General features: G+C 51.8%; 2 protein-coding genes across 4 annotated transcripts in view; one reads left to right on the forward strand and one right to left on the reverse strand.

The window, feature by feature from the left end:
* Positions 1-4,794: 4,794 nt before the first annotated feature.
* The window catches only part of SLC67A1 (solute carrier family 67 member 1), a 93,562-nt gene continuing 75,681 nt past the window's right edge, over positions 4,795-22,675 (reverse strand). For 2 of the 3 annotated variants that reach the window (XM_087745751.1, XM_009462584.2), the window contains 2 exons: positions 20,899-21,019; positions 15,480-15,768 (listed from right to left, as the gene is read on the reverse strand). In XM_087745751.1, the coding sequence (XP_087601877.1) occupies positions 15,581-15,768; positions 20,899-21,019 (309 nt within the window). In that variant the 3' untranslated portion in view covers positions 15,480-15,580. Of the gene's footprint in view, positions 6,097-15,479; positions 15,769-20,898; positions 21,020-22,675 lie in introns of those variants that run through there. The other variant, XM_087745750.1, reaches the window with a different exon arrangement.
* On the forward strand, positions 12,495-14,030 carry PHLDA2 (pleckstrin homology like domain family A member 2). Its single transcript, XM_087746746.1, has 2 exons — positions 12,495-13,071; positions 13,598-14,030. Exon 1 carries the CDS (start codon positions 12,638-12,640, stop codon positions 13,034-13,036), a length of 399 nt encoding a protein of 132 aa, XP_087602872.1. The 5' UTR covers positions 12,495-12,637; the 3' UTR covers positions 13,037-13,071; positions 13,598-14,030.

The following is a 22,675-nucleotide window of genomic DNA, read 5'->3' on the forward strand; positions in this document are numbered from 1 at the left end:
GTTTGGAGGGGCTCCCCCATCAACCCCCTGGGTGGACAGGGCTTTGCGGGGTCTCTGGGGTGACTGGTGGGAGCAGATCAAAGCCGGCTGCCTCCCGGCCACGCTGCTGGCACTTTCGGATCCTGCCCCGGCACCCCCGGGCAAGCTGCGATCGGCTTTTTTGGTGTCGGAGCCAGCACATCAAAGGAACAGTGAGCAGCTTAAAAAAACCTCAACCCCAAAAAAACCCTCCAAAGCCAAACCGAGCCTTCCCCACACACAGCACCAGTCAGAAACACCTCCTGGAAAAAATACTGGGTGGTTGTTGGCAGGGGGAGGAGCTGCTGCCGTGGGATGGGCGTCTGAAAGCAAAAGCAGAGCCACAATTAGGAGCTCAAAAAGTAATTATTTTATTTTATTTTATTTTATTTTATTTTATTTTATTTTATTTTATTTTATTTTATTATTTTATTTTATTTTATTATTTTATTTTATTTTATGCCAAGTAGTAGGCAGCCATATTCTGATAGAGACACCCTCCCCATGATCCCTCACAGCAAGCAACAAGGTGGGACTAATCCACCCAGCCCATGTGTGCACTTTTCCAGTAGGCACCACCTTGTCTGTCTGTCCTAATGCATGACCAGGGAGGGAAAAAATGGAGGCACGTGGTAGAAGTCTCCCTTGGGAAACAGGGATAATTGCAGGGGCCGAACTGCCAGCTTAGTCCCACGATGCCTCTGCATTTTATTGTGCTCTCTGGCAGCCTGGAGGCCAGAGGTTTGGCCTTGTCTCAGTCCCGTGTGCTCGGATGTCCTTCCTTCTCATGTTTCAATATGAAACGTAATTGCTTTACGACTTCCTCCCGCCAGAGATAAAAAAAGAAAAAAACCCGGCGTCTTTGCTGCTGCACCACACCCTTGGCATCTCCTCTGCTCCTGGCCGGTGCTGCTGGGCTTGCTCTCGGCTTGCAGGGGCAGGTGGCCCCAGGACCACCGAGCTGCCAGCCGGCTGCCCACGGCCCGGCTGGATGGCCAAGGCATGGCCACCCTGCAGAGCACCGGCCTCGGGCAGGCAGGGAGCCAGGGCTGCCGCCCGGCCGGTGCCACTCAAAGGAGTGCGGCTCCAGGGAGGGGAAGGGGGGGAGAAAAAAAGGAAAAAAAAAAAAAAAAAAAAAAAAAAAAGGGAAAGAAGGCAAGGTCCAAGTTCTTTCTGTGCAATGATTGATTCACCTGCTCGACAAATATAGCTGGGGCTGGATGGCAGGCTGCTGTGTGGGCGGGCTGAGTCACCCCACTGCTGCTGACAGACCGCCCCAGCCCTGTGCCAGATGGAAGAACAAGGCTGCCTTTAACCAGAGAGAAGTGAAACCTGCTTTTTTAAACACCCAGATGGGAGCAACATGCAAGAGCTGGGACGGGTTCATCAGTCAGCACTGAGCCAGCAGCCTCCTCCCTTTGAAGGTCGGGGCCGAGATCCCGCTCCAGGCTCCCTGCCAGCCCCCCACGGACACAAACCTCCTCCCTGCCTTCCCGCTCCCTTTGCCCCGGCGTCCCAGATGCGTGACAAAAACTCACCAGCCTCGACACCCTCAGCAATCATTGGTCACAGCCTGGCTTTGCAGAGGGGACTTTTTTGCGGTCGCCCACAACCTGTTGATGTCCCAGAGAAATGCAGTCCTGCTCCCGCAGGGATGGCTGCATCTCCATCAGTTCCCAGCTTTCTCACGAGGTTAAGGCCTTTTTCCCTCTTCACCCCTCTTTGCTGTCAGATGAGGAACCTCTTATGATTCAAGATGACTTGCAGCAACCATTTGTGGGGAATGAAGATAAAACCACCCTCCTGCATTTCAGGCTGGGGAGCAGGGTGCTGTGTGTTGGTGGCACTGAGCAGCTGCCCTCCCCTCAGGGCAGCCCCCTCCTCATCCTAATCCTCCTCCTCATCCTCACCCGTGCATGGCCATTATCTGTGACCGGTGTAGCGGAAGGTAGGCAAGGGGGTCCCAGGCTCCTGCCTTGGTACTCCATGTGCACAGTGCTGGTCTCTGCGCATATGCAATGTGTGCGTGCACAGAAATAAAAAAACCTTCGGGAGAAGACATGGCTGTAATAAACCTGGGGGGAAATATAAAATCTCCCCCCATTGCCCGTCATGGCGGCAGTGTGAGGCAGTGACTCACGGGGTATGCACCGCGCCTGGAAGAGTGTTTCTCCTCCATGGCAACACAACACCCCATACCTCCCGTGGGGCTGTGGTGCTCCTGAGCATCCCACCCCGACCTGGGGATCTCCCTTCCCTCCAGTGGAAAACACCCAAAGTTCCCAGCACCACACATCTGGGTGCTGTGTCTGGGTGTCCCCATTCCCAAACTGGGGGCAGCATGGGGATGAGGCACTGGACACCCGGAGATGCCTTTCGGGGGTTGGAAAAGATGCAATGACTTTGACCGCCTGAGACCTTGGTCACCTGGCGATGGCCTGTGGCATAAATAAGGGAGGATTTTTATTTTTAGTTAATAATAATGCCAATGCAATTGCCATTCAGTTCTGAGCAGGCGTAAAGCAAACTGTCCCATGGCACTCTTTACCTGTGACAGGAGCAGCAGAAGCAGCGAGCAAGGCACTGCAGGGCGATAAGCAATCGAATGACCGTGGCTAAAGGGGATTTCTGGGTGCAGGTGTGGTTGTGCTCCTCCTGCCCCGGTCAACACTTAAGAGCTTTCCCATGGAGGAGGCAACCAGCCCTTGACGTGCAAGTGAAGCAGGAGCAGCCATGAGTCATGAAAGATAAAGGCCAAGCTCCTTCTCTTATCAGCCACGGAAGAGGCCGGGCTGTGGGCTGGGCATACTGCAAAGAAATGTGCTCAGAGAGCAGCTGGAGCCAAAAATCCCAGCGCTGGGAAGATCTCCGCCAAGGGGACCAGCCCGGGTGATGCCAGGGGTGACCGCCTGGTTTTCTTCTTCCGTTGCCCGTTTCCCAGCAGCGTCCAATGATGATGATGGTTTTTGGTGGTGCTGTGAACTGAGTGGCGCCAACAGGGCGGTGAAATAAGCCGTGGGTGGTGAAGCACCCGTATGGCTCCCCACAGGGTGCTTGGCTGTTGTCACGCATTGCTGGAGTGGCTGCAGATAAGTCCCATCCCGAAGGGAAGGGAATGAGTGATCCTGGCAACGGCCGGGCAAACAATGGCCGGAGGAGAGGAAGGAAGAAAGGAGATGGACTCACTGAAATCAGACATTTCTGCTCCTGCTCTGACATAGCTTCGCACTTCAGGGTCTTGTAAGAAAGGCTAAGGATGGAGATGTGCCTGTGCGAGCCTGAAGAAGCTTTTAGAAAGATCTTGGCAATGAAACTGGGGTGGCAGTGTCCATGTCAGAAACTCCAGCCTCGTTTGCCACTATTTTGGCCAAATGCGTGATTTGCTGTTTCTGTTCATTGGTTTCTTTTTTGGAAAGCATGCACACTCACCGATGTGCATCTCCCTCCTGGAGCTGCCCTGCCCATGGCCCCACTGGCTGCTCACAGCCCACCACAGCTTTTGCTGCAGCCCTGGATCCCACGGTTCTGGCCAAGGGCTTCCAATTATGGGAAATATGTCCGGCTCCGTGACTTTGACTCCTGCTCCAGTAAGGCTGGAAGAATGACTTAGTCATCCCGGCTGCCTGCCAATGCATTTAACTCGTTTTGCTCCATTTGGAGGTTATTTCCTGGCTCCAAAGCTGGCTGGCCAGCAGGACTCAGTACTTTAAATATCCAATAGTCAATAAATAGATTGAGGAAACAAGGAATTTAAATCGTTTTATCCCTGCTGTAGCACCACCTCCAGAAAAGCTCAGATAAACCCATCCCAGGGTGGTAAATGTCAGTCAGTGCTACCTGTCTTTGCTTGCAGAAGGGACCCCTCTTCTAAAAGACACCAGTAATTTGGGGTTAATAGCTAAGCTTTTATGACATTTGGCCCAGTGAGCACTCAGCAATTACACCACAGTAAGGGGGTTTCTGTGTTTTCAGCTATTACACAGCATTAGGAGGGTTCCTGTGTTTTCACTTCAATGAAAATAACTTTTCCCCCCACAGCTGTTCCAGGCACCAGGCTGGAGCCCACTGAGCCAATGGAGGGCACGTGAAGGGGAAAGTGTTGGTGCCAGGCTCCCGAGGAAAGCTCCAGGAACGGGGGACAAAGCCACCCCCAGTAAAGCAGTGGAATGCCTTCAGGTGGGTGATACATCTCTGCCCCCTCTGATCCCCCGTGAGTGCCGTGGCTGCTCCCCCCCCCACGCTCGTCATGCAGGGACTTTAACCTGGGCGCTGGCTGCCCTGGATCCAGGGCAATTCATTTTTGGCTCGTCCCCAGGGAGCAGAGCCTGGCCAAGGTTACATGCTGAGTGCCCTTGTTTCCTCCCCTTAACTGCCTCCCTGCTTTATCACAAACTTTCTCACTTCATCTTTTTTTCCACTCATAAAAGCTGCAGTCACCGGTGCCTCCGGCAGCACCGGCACAGGCTGCCCCTGGGCCACCGGGCCACTGGACTGCCAGGCCACTGGGCTACCAGGCTCATGCCCATCTCCAAAAGTGCCAGCTTTTGCTCTCTGCACAACGCACACAGAGGTTTCTGCAAACCCATTTCTCCCTGCCACTGAAACGTAGTTTCTTTAACAGAGCGGAAAAAAAGCAAATCCTCAGCTTTTTATGACTTAGGATTTCACTTTCGCGCCTCCTGGTTCAGCCAAGCAACATGGGGACCGTCAGGAGGAGAATAACGGCATCACTGATGCTTGCTGCTTTCCCCAGCCTCAGCGCTCAGCCCAGCCCAAGTTACAGCGGGACAGCTGGGCTCGGCCACAGGACCCAAGGCTGGGACATGCCCTGAGCTACTTATTGCACATATTTGCTGAGGTGCGGCAGGGTGTTCGAACATGAGACAGGCTGAGTAACCGGCAGGAAAAAAGGAAGTTTGGCTTTTACTTGTTAGCCCCATCAGCAAATATTAACTCGGGCACTGCAGAGCAAATGGGCTGCCGCTATGCCCTGCTGTACGACGTAAAAGGCAAAGACAGGTACAAATTGCGTGGCACCTGGAGTTTATACACACCAAATTCTATGGCTCAGGGCTGTTGAACTCATGCCATACCGTTTTATTTGGTGGTTGGAGTGGGGAAATAAATCAGTGACAGGTTAGATTTGGGAAAGTAATTCAAAACACGAAAAATACACATTGCTGATTCCCCTTCTCCTTTTTATCCCATAGTTTTAGGATTTTTTTTTTTTGTTCCATGGTTTTTCGATTTCATTGAAGTACCTGAGGCTGATGTATGGAGAGTATTTTTGGGGTTTTTAATCCACTGTATCAGATAACCATTTCCTTCCAGCCTTCCTGGGCACTGCCAGCAAGGCAACGTGGCATCCTCAGCTCCCGCTGGTTGCAGCAGCGGAGCGCTCGCCACGGGCGTGGGTTTAGGGGGCAGCAGCAGGGTAATGGTAGCAGGTACAACAGTGGGAACATTGGCAAGGAGGCAGAAAGCCTCGGGAGAGGACAGCCAGTCCCAAAAACTGCTTCCCTTCACACCTGCCACAATGCGGTGTCCTGGCTTCAGAAAGAAAATTTGGCAACCAAAGGATGATGTGAAACACAACATCAGCACTACTGCCTGTCCTGCCACGCATGCCGGCTGCCCAGGAGGGAAAGGATGCTCTTCCCCTCCATCTCCTCCCCACAGCCTGGCCCTGGCTGCTGCAGGGAATGATGCGCTGGAGTTTTGTTTGTGATGGCTCTTCAGCCCACCTGGAGACAGGAAACGTCACAAATCTGGACAGTACCACGACCTCATCTTCCCCCCAGCTCCCTCAGGTTTGCTGATGTTGTGGTTAGGCAGTTCTGCAATGCCTTTCAGTGTTTACTCTTAAAGTTTACACACTATTAGTTAAGAAAAAAAAGGCGAAAAGCAGAAAGCAGGGCCAGGAGGATGCGCCAAGCAAGGAGCTCAATCATCTGCTGGCAGGACAGCCGGGATGGGATGCTGGGACACGCTCCATGTTGACGCCAGGCAGCACAGCCCAGTGATGTGCTCAGATGTGACGCAGGACGTCCCGCTCGTATGTGCTTGGCAGCGTTGGACCTGCCAGAATGTCCACACATAGATAAAAATGAGGAAAAGATAGTTAAAAGCCATTTTACTGATCTCTGCAGATTTCAAAAGGGCAGGTTATCCGGAGCGGTGACCTTCAGTTCGGCATGTGATGTCAGCATGTTACTACAAGGCCTGGCCCTTCATAATCTCTGGTAAATGTAGCACGCCAGAGTAATAAAAGGCTGGCTAGTAGCAGACAGGCAATGTCAAGATGAATGGCATGAGCTGTAATCACCGGAGACTTCATATGCAAAGAGCGCATCAGCATCAGTCAGGGCTGAGGTCTCAGACATTTATTACTGCTGCTGCAAAATAAAGATATCCCAAATATTTCTCCCAACAGACTTGGTTTGGGAAATTGAACGTATCGGAGGGGGAATGTCCATCATTTTAAAATCGTGAGCTGTAGCCTAAACCATCTCCTGAGTTCATTAGACATGAAAAAATGTTGATGGCATTCAAAGGGGCCAGTAAATAACCATGTAGTTCAGGGCAGCGCTTGGCAAGCTGCTGGTCTTCCCATGCTCTCGGCAGAAGTCTTTATTGAAGGGGAAGTACTGAGTCACCATGGGTCCCACGGCAGCCATGCGATGGGGCTCTCTCCTCCCCACTGACATAAGCCTCAAGGTATTCGTGGATCCCACCATGATGATCAGCAAGCCGTTTTGTGAAGACAATCATGAGAACAGGCTATATCCAGGTCTGCCAGTGTTTAGACAGCAGTCCTGGACCAAACCCAACCTGTTGGGTCAAAATCCTCCTTGCCCACATGAGGATGCATCCAGGCACCTCCGAGCAGGGAACCAAGCCGTGCCCAGCTACACACGGACCTTGCAGCAACTTTCTACCTCCTGGGGAAATATGGTAATTCTGCCATATGGACTTAAAATTTGGCCAAGAGGCTCAAAGATGTGTATATTAGGCGGGGGACCAGAGCAGGGAACTGCATGACCAACAGCTCAAAAGACCAGATAACACAAGCCTCTTTTTTCCTTCTTTTTTTTTTTGTAACCAAACTAAACACCTACACAATGTCCAAGAGTGGGGAACATACTACACACATGGTCATGCCCAGGCTGCTGGAGAGAGACAGAGCAAAACAGCCTCCCCCCCCCCTCCCCCAGTTTTTAATCCCAGTATTGAACTTAAGTGCCTGAAGTCCTTCTAAGCAGGTTTGGGTTGGCACATACCCGCCCTTATTTGGCTGTCTCCTTCAGAGCGCAACCAAGGACTGGCTTACTGGAAATGACTTTTTTTTTCCCCAGCCCCTTATGCCTGCGCCATGACTGTCTGCAGCAGTTTACAACATGTAATGGTAACACACTGAGTCAGTGGGATGAGACAATTCAAGCTTCTTAGGAAAAAAAGAGTCTTAGTCAGATAAATATTAGTAAATTGAGCAAGCAGGACTACGTGATATTGCTGATTAATGCATGGCTTGCGTACAGTACAAAAAAAATTCTCACAGATTGAGCAAAGATGTTTCCGCTGCTGCCCTTGTTTAAACTAACCCAAAAGCTCCAGCTTTGCTGTGTTTCATTTGCTGTAATCATTAAACAAACAACCTTGGTGGCCTTCATCTCCCTGGCTGAGACCTTTCTGAGTCAGCTGCCCCTAAAAGAAGAGCTTCTTCACCTGAACTTGGCCATATTGTAGTGAAGTACCTGAGCTCCATCTGCGCTCATGGAAAGACCTGAACACCCCCACAGTAAGACTGAGCCCCCTCACAGGGTGTCTCCATCTTGGGCAGCTGCTGCTGATGGGCTCCATGTCCCTCCAGGAGGTCCTGCCTGCCGAGGGACCGGCACCCACCACCTGACCAGTGGGGTTTGGGGGGACCCAATGGCACCAGTTTGTACCAGGACATTTCTGAAGGAGCAGAATAATAAGGAACTATACCAAAAACTTCCCAGAGATATTCTGTAATGGTCTAATAAAAAAAAATTATACATTTTAAAGAGTATGAAAATGTGAAAAAATGGAAAAAAAAATTTGAACAGCATGAAAAAACCCGCTGCTCCTCACAACCTTTCCGCAGTAGCAACCCACACCCTTCTCCTATGGCTATTCAGGGTTTGAGTACAAGTTTCCTAGGATACTCAGCGGTCACTATACTGAGCTCTAGCTATACGCACCTGTGGATACAGCTACGCCCTAATATAAGCTTGGAGGGCAACAATTTACAAAGCAAGAGCATGTGTTTCTCTGTTACTAATTGACTTCAGCTGGCAGGATTACAATATCAGTCCTGTAAACCAGCTTTTTTCCCTACAGATGTCATGTTTAAATCATTATAATAAAAGAAGTTATACGGCCTTGAGTCTCCACTTCCCTCTGCTGCTGAGGCGCCAGCGTAACATCAGAGAAATCAGGGATCCTTCTCCAGGGACAGACCCTTCAGAGACAAGATGCACATCTTCGGGATTACAGAACAACAACAGGAATAAAAACATGATGGCAGCAGGAACACCGGTACCCTGCAATGGCTGATAGCTGCAGCGTGAGCTCCCCCATCTCTTGGGAGGGAGATGTGATGTCGAGGCCAGCTGGAGACCTCGGCAGACTAAATACATTGCTAAACCCCTCAGGAAAGCTAGTAGGTCCCGCCGATGGGCACGTGGCACCTCCTCCCGCAGAGGAGGTAAATTGCCAAAACCCCATTTCTTTGCAGTTTTCCTCTGTGTGAGCCCTACCCATCCTCAGCCTTGACCTCAGACCATGGGCTCCTCCTGGCAGTGCCTGTGTGGCTCCTGTGCTGTTACCATGACTCACGTAGCTAAGGCAACCCGATGTTGCCAGCAGCATGGTACATGATGCCTCAGACTCCGGAATGACGATCAAATCCCTTCTCTGGAGCAGGCGCTCACTTAAGGGACATGTGCTGTGGCAGAGCAAGCAACCCACCCTCCAAAAGCTGGCACCACCAGCCCATCCATCTAGGCTGAGTGTAGCCGCCCCGTCCCACATCCATAAAAAAATGCAGCAGAGGGTGGTACTGGCATCCCCAGTGAGCACGGGAAGAGGGAGACGGCCACATGGGACGAGGCTCCAGTGAATGAATGTCAGTGCATTTTCCATCATCTCCCCCTGGTTAACACTCCCCACTGCGTTATTCCCCCCCCCCCCCTTCCTAAGAAGAGAGAAAAATGCCTAAATTTTCAAATTCCTGCAGATTTCTTGTATTCTGGGGGTAATGAAGGGCTGGTGCCTGATGACTTTTTTTAACGGCAGCCACAGTAATTGTATTTGGGAGCTCACACTCTGCCGAGGCACAGACATGGTGACGTAGTGCATTGCAAGAAAAAAAAAAAAAATCTCTTCTCTTGCTCTTGCTGGTAACACAACCAAATTAAACTAAACTGTCCCTTTAGGCAGCTACAGGTTTCTCCCAGCCACCAGTCCCAGCTTGGACAGAGACAGCAGCAGTCATCTGAACTGCAATCACCCAGAGCTCCTATTAGCTAAAGCTGGGTTGTGGCCCTTAATTATCAAAGCCACCCACTACCTACACGTACTCAAATTGCCCTGTGACACTCGGCCATCCCATGCTTGTTCGAAGCTTTGGTGCCAGGGTACAGTGCAGGGCTGCATCACATCTCTTACCCCTCTCCCCAAGCGCACTCTGCTGCCAGCTCTTCACCTAAGATATTAACCCTTATTATTTAAAAATATATCCATATTTTTTCTTTTTCTAAGCAAAGCTAGTGCTATATACTTGTAACAGTAGTGATCAGCTACCTTGGCATGCACTAAGATTAGGGCTGTGCTATTTACCTGTAAGCAATTGCCACATTTCCCAGGTCAGATTGCTCTGAGCTCCTTGAAGCTCTCTGTTCTTTCCCGAGATGCGTTCCCATAAGAGATTATGCATGATTTGACTTTGCTGCCCACTTTGGGGTCAGTTTACTCTCTCAGTAAAGGCAAATAGGCTTTAAAACCTACTTAATGGAATTTTTGTGTGGTCACAATGCCAGAGACCTAAAATTATGGTATTTTAATGCACTGGACTTTCCTTTTATGTGGTTATCCAATTAACAAGCCCATGCTACGTAAAAAAGTGGAGCCTTCTTACAATGGACATACACTGGAAACTAGGGTGCCAGTTCTGCAAGAACCTACCTTTTTCTATGCTGTGAGCAATTTTTTTCACATTCTTTACCTAATAATCCTATTTTTCTAGCAGTTTTCTAATTTGGCCAGTGCTAAGACAAGTTGACTGTGGTGAGAGCTGGGGGAGGCTTTGAATTTTTCAAAATGATGGATAAATGCATAAGAAAAATCACTCAGATGAAAGCAAAAGCAGGAAGACAGAGACCAAAGCAGGCTGCTGACCCCGCATCCACAGATGCAAGTTTCATTTAAAAGCGAATTCAGGGTTTTTTTACTGGACCTTTTGAAGCAAGGTGTGCACAAACATGCCAAGTCCTGCAGCCTTTCCACACCGGGAGCCTTCCTCCAGATGTTCCTTGTACGCTCCTGACTTGTTGCTTTGGTTTTTTTCTCTTTTTGAAGTGGTGTCCCATTTCCTGTGCACAAAGACTGTTCCGTGTTGTATTTTGGAGCCCAATTAAAAATATCATAATGATTTCTGCTTAAGATCCAGCTCTGCTCCTGGCTGGCTCCAGCTCCCTTATTCTTATGGGGCCTTTTGGGCAGGAACTTGCTGTTTTACAGAGCAGACCAGCATTTGTCCAGAAAATGTAGCTGTGCAGCCTGATGGTTACTCAATCAAAACAAACAATATCACACTAAAAAGTGAGCTATAGAGTTGACTTTCAGGGAAAAGTCTGCAGCTCTTCATGCCGGGACACAGCCACGTGTATGGTCCGCAGCCGCTCACCCACTCCATGAGCAGTGATGGCCCGCGTGGTCTTCCCAGAGCAGTCCCCAGCCCATCCCACCCTGAGAAGCTCAGCCGAACCATGCCCGGCTCATTCATCAACCCCAAGAGCATCGCACAGACCCCCATTTTGTTCTGGCCCTCCCCACAGATGTGCGCGCTGCCGTGAATTATCAAAGCACGGCCGTATACTCCAGCCAAGGAGTGATTTGCAGTGGAAACGGGTTTGGCTGTAGCTCTAATTTGTTCCTGGGGAATGGGATTCAGACCCTGCTGAAGTCCCTGGGAACGCTGCCAAACTCTTCAAAGGGGCCAGGCCTTGCTTTGTAAACTCACCTCTGGGGTTTGGCTTGCAAACACCTATAGAGGTGTTGGTCATTCAAGAAAAATGATGGAGGAGAACAGGACTCAAAGTCCAAAGGGTGATGCTGCATGAAGTACGTAGCCGAGCAAATACTGCTTTGGAAACAGCGTGCATAAGTTCATTAAGGCAGCCCTGCCCTTGGCTGCAGCATCAAGGCAACAGCTAGGAAGCTGGAGCAGCCTGGTGTCAGCTATCGTAAAAGGGTGACAAAATGAATGGCGTACAAGAGGAAGGGATGGCAGGCTTGCACATGCTTCTTAAATATCACCTCCAACCACCACAGCCTTTACTGATTTTCCCGTGGCGCTGGGCACTGGCCAGACTATAACAAACTGTGGTCCCCTTCCCTGGGGGAAGGCTGGAGGGGGAAGAAAATGGGATAAATCTGGTGATTGCAGGGGACAACAAAAAAGATAAGGGGGAGCAGTGTTAATGCAAAACTGGAGAGGTGGGGAAGGGCTGATGGTGATGGTGCAGAGCTGGCTGGATGCAGGGCCTCAAACGAAGCTGGTGGGCTTGGCCAGGTCCCGGCTGAGCCTCCTGGGGCAACCAGGGGCTGGGCCCCAAACCAAATGCCCATGGGGCGCCCGAGGGAGATGGCAGCGGCCTGCCACAGGCAGCGCACAGGCCCCTCTTCACCAGGTGGAGATGGTGCCAGGGCAGACCCAATGTGGCAGAGATGCCCGGCCCGGGACCACAGGGACCAATGTGGCAGAGATGCCCTGTGGTACACACAGAGACCTCGTGTACCCCAGAGTGGACCTGAGGTGCGGCAGGGAGTGCTCAGAGGGGCAAGATGGGGGTGCATCAGGTCACAGCAGCCCGCTCCTCACCGGGGGTCTGTCCCTGATGGACAGAGAAAACAAACGGGGGCGAAAGGGGGCAGAATTGGGGTCCCCTCCCGGGGCGGCCGCTGTCCCCCTGCCCACGGCGGCAGCTGAGATGGGGGCCCTCGGGGGGCACCCACCTCCCCACACCCAGCCCGCCGAGGCGGGGCAGCACCCAGCACCCTCTCCTTGGCCCCCGGGGTGCCCCCGCCGCGCCCCCTCCCCGCAGCCCCGCGCCGCCGGGCGGCGGCGGGCGGGGAGCGCGGCCCGGGGGGCGGGCGGGAGGCGGGGCGGCGAGGGGGCGGCGGGCCGGGCTCCCCGGGGGAGGCACCGGAAGGCGCCCGGCGCTGATTCATTGCAATAAATTGTTCCCGTCGCGGCGAGGCTCGGTCATCGCCGCCTGAGCCGGGGCTGGGGTCGCAGCTGGAGCCGCAGCGGAGCCGCCGCCGGAGCCACAGCCGCAGCCGGAGCCGCAGCCGGAGCCGCCCGGGAGGGAGGATGAAGATGCAAGCCGAGGTGATCCGCGAGGGCGAGCTGGAGAAGCGGAGCGACAGCCTTTTCCAGCTGTGGAAGAAGAAGCTGGTGGTGCTGACCAAGGACAGCCTCAGCCTCTTCCCCGACGGGCACAAGCGGGCCAAGGGCAAGGAGCTGGGCTTCGGCTCCATCCTCAAGGTGGACTGCGTGGAGCGCACGGGCAAGTACATCTACTTCACCATCGTCACCAAGGACCGCAAGGAGATTGACTTTCGGTGCCCGGACCAGAGCTGCTGGAACGCCTCCATCACCATGGCCCTCATCGACTTCCAGAACAAGCGGGCCATCCAGGACTTCAAGAGCCGCCAGGAGATGGAGCAGGCGGCGGGCGCCCAGGAGCGGCGGCTGGCCCGGGCGCCCTGAGCCGCCGCCGCCCGCCCCGGCCGGCCCGGCCCCAGGTGAGCCCCTCCGCGGCCCCCCGCCCGCTCCTGCCTGGGCTTTTAATTTTTTTTTTTTTTAATTTTTATTATTTCCCCCGCCCCCGCCTGCTTGGGGAAATCAGACGGGGAGGGGCGGCGGGGCTCCCCCGGCGCCGCTCACCCCCTTTTTTTTTTTTTCCCCGGAGGGACCCCGCGGCCGCCCCCCGCTCGCCGCCGGCCCGCGGGGGGCCCGGCCGCACCCCGAAAGCGGGGCGCGCTGCCCGGTCGCCTCTGCGCAGGAGCTTCGGGGCTCGCTCCCCCTTTCCCCGTGCGGCGCTGGGACTGTCTGGTGGGAGCCGGGCTCATGCAGGGCGCTGAGAACTGCGGCTATTGGGGAGGAAATAAGTGCTGGCACTTGGCAGTGCTTTCCTTACGGAATCTGCTAAAAATACGATAGCCGCGAAAATAAATGCTGAACGCTTATTCTCCCTTTAGAGCCCCCTCTTTTTTTTCTGCCTCGCTGTCCTGTTCGTTTAACTAACCTGCTTTCTCTTTCTGCCTTCAGAGCATACCACTGGATGATAAACCAGATCAAGTGTCTTGGACTGAAATGGGACAGGGTACCAATGAAGGAAAGCGAAGAAGAGAGCTGGAAGCAGCTTGGTTTTCTCCAAGCCGGTGGAGGCTGCTGAGCAAAGAGCCCTGAGCTTTGCCTGAGATGCATTTAAAGAAAAACCAAAGACTGTTCGTAAAGGACTTCTAGTGAAGCGGCCACGTGTTTTGAGTGGCACAGCTTTGCGAACGATTATCTTCTATTTATGAGACGCTAGGAAGATTCAACACTGACTGTGTTAAACACAATTTAAATTATTTGTAGTATCTATATTTGTATTTATTTTGATGAATGTCTTTCAGCAGTTACTGGTCTTAATATTGCTTTTGCATTAATATGTCCATTCCAAATAAATTACTTGAAATGTTCACTTTTTATTACTATACTCTGGGCTGCAGTAACTTTTGTTGATGCATGGTTGTGGAGCAGGCAGTGGCGTAGTGGCTTAAAAAGAGTGAGTGAGCTCAGCTTTTTGGTGCCCTGGACTGGGCAGTAGGAGGTGGAGAAAGCCCAGATAACCCATTTGCGTTTGACCTCGTCTCCCAGCCAGGGAGGGAAAGTGTGTTGAGGTCCAATTCTGGTCAGTGGTGGAAATAAAAAAGCCTGCTACGATTTGGATAAGCGCCGCTTTTGAAGCGCTTTCCCATATAATTGAGTAATGGGAGCTACAGAATGCACAAGAGCTCCCTGTGACTATAAAACGCTGCTGCCTGCTCGCGCCCCACATCCTTCCCCTGGCCCCCATAGCTCAGTGCTGTGCTAAGGCAGAAAACTGGATTCTTGATTTCGGAATAACCCAGTGCCAACGCTCCATGGGATTCCTCAGCTTTGCAACAAAGCAAGCTGAACTCCTCGCTCTCTCCTCTTCCTTCACCTCTGCAGTCTCTAGATCGAGTTAAATTTCTACAGGATAACTGGGAAGAACAGAGACAGTCTTTTTCTGATAACACCCGGACCAAGAAGCTTGGAGAAAAAAGCAGCTACTTTTCTTTGAATAAAACTACTGAAGTTTTATCTTGTGAGGCTCAATTATCACTAACTAACCTGGGCTTCCTCAAGAGCAATGCTGCAGCACATGAGTCAGCTCCGGCAGTCAGGACTACGAGCTTAGCAGGCAAAGTACTCGCTACTAATGCTCCAAACTTGGTAATTTCAATCAGGTAATTTCCTCCTCCTAATATCAGTGCAATTCCTGCAGGAGACTTTGTACTAGAGGAAGTTGCAAAGTATGTAATTACAGGCAGCCTATAGTAAGACCAAGACTCAGTACAGGGGGAAAAAAAACCTGGAAGGAGTGTTGGCCCCTGTTTCTGGAAGCAGCAGGCACTCTGGCACTGCAGCGTGCTACACCGCGGCTTTGCATCCTCCCTGCACGCTGCTGGCCGCCCGCCGGGCTCGTGCAGAGGCAGGGTTGCACATGATTGAGCTGTGGATGTAGCAAACGTTTGGCTGCAGCGTTCGAAAGCCTTTGGCCTCGATTCCCCTCTAGCACAAGAATGCCAGAGGTGCATTTAATGCAGCAAAATGACACTGAAAAGCAGATATGTTTTACCCTGATTTTCCTCGGTACCATTGCAGGGGGGTGAAATAAAAGGCCAAATCAGAGCAGAGGCACTAACTCCTAATCCCCTTAGTTTTGGTGAATCCAAGCAGGAACGCTGCCTGACAACAGCTGAGGATCTGGAGCTATTGCCTACAATGACAGCCACCGCTGTGGGGGGGAACCCAATAGCTCCCGGGGCCCCACAGCCGCCAGCTGCTCCAGCACGGCTCCAAGGCCTTTGCAAACCGATCTGTCCCTTACTCTAGATGCAAATGTTGACGAAAGGCAAGGTATTGTTCAAATGGTTTTATTCCAGGTTTATGGAATCAAAAATAAAACTCAAGAACATCTTTATTGCTATGGAAAAAGCGGGTTACTTTCTTGCAGCTGAATTATTGGCTTTTCATCTCTCTCAGCGGGATTTTACTCTTTAAGAGGTAAACAAACAAACCTATATTGACAATTAGCTGTAAATAGCCAAAGGAGGAGACTCCAAATTGTTTGTATAAGACTCCACCGATGGTGGGGCCCACTGTTCGGGTCAAGGGCTGCACCGAGGCGCAAATCCCGAGCATGGTACCTAGGAGAGATGGCAGAGACATGCAGATGGCAGGGTGAGAGCAAATCTTGGGATGGGAAAGCAGAGTAGAGTGTGCGGGAGCCCCTTCGTCCCTGGTGGCATTCCCCTGCAGTAGTAGCAAATCACTTCAAATAATTTTTTGCATTAATTTATAGAGGTCCAATTAGGGTTCGTTAAGGCTAAGGACTCCTGGAGGCATGGGGACTAGATTCCACCATGAGCCAGCTCAGCTCTTCACTGAGCGGTCCAGACAACCATAAACCTGCCCAAAAGGCAAGCCGGTGCTCACCACTGCCTTCACCAGGTTCCAAGGATGCCTTTGGCCCCAGAAGATGCTTCCGAATGTTGCACTCAACAGGGCTGGTAACTACTGCATGGGGTTAGGGATGGAGAGGTAATTTCTAGGGTTGTGTTCGAAGCTTCCAAGCAAATCACGGTTTCTTCCAATATCATAATTACCTGAGAGGGCCCCGTTCCACCCAAGCTGCTATTGCCATTTATTCTCTAGTGTGGGACAGAGGAACAGCTCTCTAGGGCTTAGCAGGAGTAAGACGCTTAGGTCTAACTAGGTCTTTAAGAATAAATAAATAAAGCCACAGATAAAGACTGAACCCCCTTGAGATACTCCCCCACCCCTCCTTGCAAAAAGAACGGATATTTCAATTTGGATGGAAATGCAAGCCCTTCACGTGGCTGGGCCAGTTCCCCCTCCAGCAGCTCTCCCATTTGCATCGTTAACAGGAACCTGGCGGACGGGGAAGCACCTCCAGTTTGGCAAAGGCAGGTTTTTTCCACGCGCAGACAGACGTCCAGGATGGCCCATGGGATGCAAAGACAGCCCCCATGCACCCGGCATGCTCTTTGACCTGCAGTCTTCGTGCAGAACAGCTATGATGCTCAGGGGAGCAGAAAATGCCTGGCCAGCCAGAAAATCATTAGCCCCCAACACTGGGAGGAAGGGCAAGCAGGCGATGTATGCATGAAACTTGTGCCCCGCTCTGAAATAATGTTTGCACATTTTTTTTTTAACATCGGTATGATTATTTGCGCTGTTGGCATCAATTTTCCACCAAGACATGCGTTGAGGCACCGCTGCTGCACAAGGCCAGCATTGTCTGGGAAGAGGAGGATGCTGTCCCACATGCAAGAAGATGTGGAGCCAAGCGCGATATTTAACGTGGGCAGCCACAGGGAAGCCATCCCCGGCTCAGGGAGAGAAGAGGCAGCCAGGTGTTCGCGTAATGCCGGCCAGTGACTGCTGGGCTTTTATCAGCATGCTTAAAATACTTGTGCAATGAGCCTGAGCCGAGGGCGTAGCTGTGCAGAGAGGGAAATCTCCCGGGAAGCGCTGCCGAGCGCTCCTCCCGCGCATGGGAACACAAAGGCGATGGGTGGGACCTCGCCTTGACCCTTTGCCAATGGGAACCATCCCACAACCACCAAACTTTCTGGGCAGGTTTTGCAATTATTTTTTCCCCTCTAGGTATTTGAATTAATCTAATTACTATGTACAATTGCCAAACTGGCTCTTATGATCGAGGAGGCGCTTTTTTTCCTTTCCTTTTTTTTTTTTTTTCTGGAGAAGAAATCCATCCTCTTAAAAGGCCAGGCTCTCCCTCTGCACTTCTGTAACATGTCGCTGAGAAAGATAATTTCTGTTTAATGGGCTTAAATTAGATCCCTCGTGTCAGACGCCCTCGAGCTTTGGGACCTTGTAAATCTCGGCTCTGCAGCATGGCCCTAGCTCTGTTGCAAAGCTGTACATCTGATGGATCTCATTTAAGGCAAGACCTTTAACTGGGACAGGTCACCACATCAGCAGAAAAATTCCTGCATCGCTTTGCACAGCTCTGCCAACGCACATGCTCACCTTCTTCGTCACGGCGATCTCGCTTTCTGAACCTTCCCTGCCATTTTTTCTCCCTCCCCAGCTTTTTTCCCCCCTTTTCCCATACCTGGCATGGCCCAGCCCGGCCAGGAGCCCATCCTCCCCTCTTGCCCCAGCCCTCCTCTCCTCCCGCAGGTTTCAGGGTTGGGTGCTTGAGGCTCCCCAAGCTGGGCGGCTCCATCCCTCCTCCCACCCTCTGCTGTGCCAGAGCGCCCCGGCTCGCCCTCCTTTCCAGCTCACATCCTGTTGCCGCGCTCAGATGATGGTGCTGGCCCGGATCAGCCACACGCCTGCGGGGCAATCGCAGGGCCTAATTTAACAATTAGGTCATCGCCACCAGCGGCCGCCTTCAAACCAGCAAAGCCCAAGCAAAGCTGGGGGGTTCAATGCGCCAAGCCCTGCCTGGCTGCAAGCTCTCCTCCTAAGGCTTCTTGTCAGACGAACAAATAAAATCAGAAAACGTGGGCCCGTTATGCAGGGAGGTTCTGCTGGGCTTCCTCCCTCCCTCCCCCAAGGGCGGAGGGCTCTGCGCAGAAACAAGACCTCCATTCTCGGGGAGGGACTGGGGTTGACAAGGAGTGCTTGTGCGGATGCAAGTCCCCCTGGGCTTGGGGCTGCCCTCCCACCAGCTCACACGCCCAGATGAACAGCGCATGCACGTGGGCCAGAATTTTCCCTTCCTGCCTTTGAAGATGAGGAGAGGGAAAAAAAAATATCAAAGGGAAATGAATGAAATCATTTCCGCTCTCTTTGCTTCCGTGCAAAGCCCCAGCCATAAGCAAAGAGCTAGTGGCAAACTCATCAGCCTTGGTAGGAAGTGACCTTGGATCGGTCCTGAAAGCAGGATGATGGGTGCAAGGGATGGTGCCATCCTACATCCCACTGTTCCCTTTCTGAGACACCTATTTAAAAGGCAAGGACGAGTGACTCAGTGCCTAGCAAGGGCGGACAGGTTATCCTCCTGCAACGCCCTATCCATTCCAGCCCTGCAATGAGATGGACACCTGAGCTCAGCCCAACCTCCAGCTCCTCAGAAAGCCTCTCCCTGGCCCAAAGAAAAATCTCCGTGGACTCTGCTGGCCCCAGGCTGTCAAAAACATCAGGAAAAGACAGCAGCAAGGCTCAAAAGTGATGTTTCCAAAGGCAAATTCCCAACATGTGATTTCCTTGCATTAACTAAAAGTTGTTGCAAGCTAGCACTCAGGTTTTTGACACGACGACAGCAAGGCTTTTTCATAAAGCCAGATTTCCATGCTTTTAGAAAAGTGGGGATTTCTAATGTGCCACCAAAATGGTTGCTTTGCAGAGCCGGTCTTGGGCTCACATAGGAAGGAGCGGCCTTTTAGCTGCCATACGGGTGGAGCAGCCGTCGTGGGGTGCCACCCACGGCCAGAGACGGGTGGCAGGCATTTTAATAGCCGCATTTCTCTGCAAGACACCCACGCCGTCACTGCCGCAGCTGCTACGGAGAGGCAGCTCGCCGGGACGTGGCTCTGCTGTGTCAGGCATTCCTGCCTTCGCCCCGGTCCTGGCCCGGGTGCGTCCAAAACAAGCACAAAACCATTAGATGCCTCTTCCCTTGGAAACACTCCAAGGAGGAAGCAGGGTTTGAAAGGCAAGGGCCAGGGTGGAGCAGTGGAGACAAGGTTTTCCCCCAGTACTGCAATCCTCTGTGCCAGCAGCATCCCTCCTTGGCATGCCCAGTTTGAGCCAGCTGTAACTCTGCAATTTGTAGTAGCACTTGGCATGGCATCAGCCCAGGATGGGCAGAAGAAAGCCCCGGATAGCCCGTGGCTCTCCCGACATCCCACGACCCCCTCCCAACTGTCCACGCCACCCCGCGGGCTGCCTCCGTCCTTCCTTGCCATCCTGCCCTGCCATGTGGACACTGTCCATCCCACTGAGGTGCAAGCTGACCTAACAACATACACAAGCAGGGAGCAGGGTGAGGCAACTAAACCCATTTTCCTCACTGACCGAAGCTTGCCTCCAGGCTTTAAAAGCCAAGCAATGTTCCAGTTTTCCTCACAAAGCCCCTTTGAGAAGAGCCTGGATGAATTCCAGCTTGGCTGTACATCCCAAAGCCACTTGGTGCCCTTCCCCCCCTGCTCTCCCTCCTTGCATGAACATCACTCCAACTCATGAAACAGCAGATTTTCTTCCCATCCGATCGCAGGGGCTGGGACATGCCCAGTCCTCACCTCCCCGGGAACTAAGTGGTCCTCCCAGGTAGAAGTATTGCACTCAGAAATTGTGGGCTCCCAGCATTGGTAGGAGATGCGGTGGTCAGCTCTACAAATAAACTACTGAAGTGACATTTGGGAAAGCTCTTCATCCAGAAGCATCTCAAAAGTGCTTTATAAACTTCACTAATGGGCTGCGCAAACTATAACTCCCATTCTCGGTAGGGTCTGTGCAGAGGTATCTGCTCAGAGGGCTGCTAGGGAAGACAAAGGGTGCAGGCTGGCATCCCAGAAAGGCTCAGCTAGAGCAGAGAAACTCTCAGGTACCTGGTGAACGCAGCTTGGGGAGCAAACCCTGAAAGAGCTTCAGCAAAAGACACCAAACTGGGTTAACCCAGCTCCATCCTGGGACAAACTCAGCAAGGCTCCCGTGACAATAATGTAGGTGTATTTCCTTTGTCGACAGAAGAAAAAAGCCCAGGTATAAAGATTTGTGTGTCTACCACTGCATTTCAGCCCCCTTATACAGAGAAATATAGTAACTCTTCGACTAAAACATGGCCAAAATGTAGAGCGGGGGGCAATTACTGCATCAGGCAAAACATGTTTCCAAAGAGCGATCCAGAATACCCTCCTGAGATGCCCTAAGTTAAAAGGCGTGAACAAACAGCCCCCTCAGTCACCCTCATGGTGGAAAAGGGGCTGTTTTTTTTTTTTCTTGAACATATCTTGCGTTCACATGGAAAGAAGAGTTTGGGAGAGGCTTCCCTTACTGCGTCTGGCACTATGGATGTCAGCAGGTGGCACAGGACCGGGAGCACTGGGTCGCAGGATGCTTGCTCAATGTTGTTCAAGCTCATCCTGTATTAGCCCCACCAGTCTCCATTCATCTGCTCTGCTGACACCCGCTGCACACAACTGCCAAGTCAGATTTGCTGGGGACCTGGACATTCGCCATGAATGTGCCCCAGCACTCGATAGCAGCGGTCTGAGCTGGGAAACACCTGATGGACTCAAAAATGAGAAAAGACTAGTCTGATCTTTTTTGATGAGTCTTACCAGTGTCAGAGGAGGGGACAGCCTTGGTGAGGATGCTGTCGGTGATGGTGCCCAGCATGCTGAAGGCGAACACCAGTGGCACCGCAACGATGCAGTAGTGCCACACGGTCCTCATCAGGGCCTAAGGGACAGACGACGGATCATTAAAGAACACAAGTGGTGACTTTGTGGCAAGAAACAACCTAGAAAAACATCACGAGCCAAACCTATGACTTAGGTAAATTGTGGGATCCACAACTGATACGTGATGGTGTGGCTTTGGCCATAGCAGGGTCTTTTATAGCCCACCATTTGTCTGCAGTGAATTATTCCAAGCACGCAACACAAGTAGCAAACGATACCCTACAATCTGGCAGCACGTTTCTCTGGCACTGCTGTCGGTATTTTTAGCGTCTGGGAATTAGTGACGTCCCTGCACCCTTCCCCCCTGTCTTCTGTCTCTTGTCCAACTCCCGAGGAAATGTTGAACAGCAGATGCATGTGGTGTACTTCAGGAAGCCTCCATTACTTATACAAAACAGCCTAGAGAAGGCATTTCAGTTCATTATCATAAATAATTAAAACTAAACTGGGCTTGTAAAAATAAATGAGCACAGTGCATTATGTAATGCCGTACCTTTGGGATTTCTAATCCTGTTCTGCTGCTTTCTTGCTAATAAATTCACTGAATTCAGTAATCTGGAATAGGTCTTCTGGCCATAAGTGCACATTAGTGAGCATAATTAGGGAGAGTAATGATTTTGTTATTGCACGTATTCTTAGTGGAGACATCCCTCCAGCTGTTTAATACTGAAACAAAAGCGGTGAAGCTCCCTAAGCCGTGGGGCTAGAGCAGCTCTTAGCTCATTCACAAGCCCTGCTGGTCAAATGAATGGATTTCTCTGGGGCATGGAAAGGAAATTCCCCCTTTCCTGCAAGTCTCCTGCCCTCACCCGTGTCTCAAGGTGTGTTATTGCGGCTAGAAAACATTTCTGTTGCTGGTTTAGCCAGAAGATTCTTTCTCTGGGGTTCTCTCTCCTAAGATCTGGTCCCTGCCTCTTGGCTACAGAAGATGGAGAAGCCCAGAGACATTGCTCACTAATCACTTGGAAATATTGAGGTTTATTCCTAGTTCCCCTTTAGACTCACACACAGGTTTCTCTCCTCGGAGGGGCTCTTTGCCTACGTTTTGGTTAAGATCTAGGCACTTTTGATTAAGGAACTGGAGAACAAAGACAGAGGAACAGGTATTTGGTACATAAACATTCAGATGGAGGAAGAATAATTCCTTGCTAGGGCAAATGTCATTGCAGGACAACATTGCAGAGCCCGTAGGAAAAAACAGCTTTAACCTTCCCCTGCCTTGTATGAATTCCCTCATGGGCCAAAGCAAGCCGTCAGAAAAGAGCTGAGCCACATCTGTGCCTCCTGTAAAACCAGGGAAAATGGCTCCTCGCTCCCCTGGGACTTGGAAAGGATGGAGCCAGACAGAGCCCGGTCTCTGTTACTCCTCAGCCAGGTAGGTAGCAGTCTTTTTGACCTAGGCAGATCTGAAGGCATTTTTCAGGTGAGAGGGGCAGAACCAGGAGTTTCAGCAGACAGGCTCAAAAAGCAAATGCCTGGGAAATGCAGGCAGCAAGGCAGGATGAGGCGCAGCCGTGCCTTCAGACAAAGAGAAAAACTTCCCCGTCGCAACCGCCAAGCCCTCCTACAGCCCTGCCCACGCGCTCCCGGCTTGTATCTGCAGATCAGACACCAGCTCTCCCCTCCTCTCCTTTTCCAGGTGTTATTGCTGAGC

The sequence above is a fragment of the Nipponia nippon genome, unplaced genomic scaffold, assembly GCF_047370975.1.
Source record: "Nipponia nippon isolate SJK-2023a ecotype South Korea unplaced genomic scaffold, ASM4737097v1 scaffold_10, whole genome shotgun sequence".
NCBI classification, from domain to species: Eukaryota; Metazoa; Chordata; class Aves; order Pelecaniformes; family Threskiornithidae; genus Nipponia; species Nipponia nippon.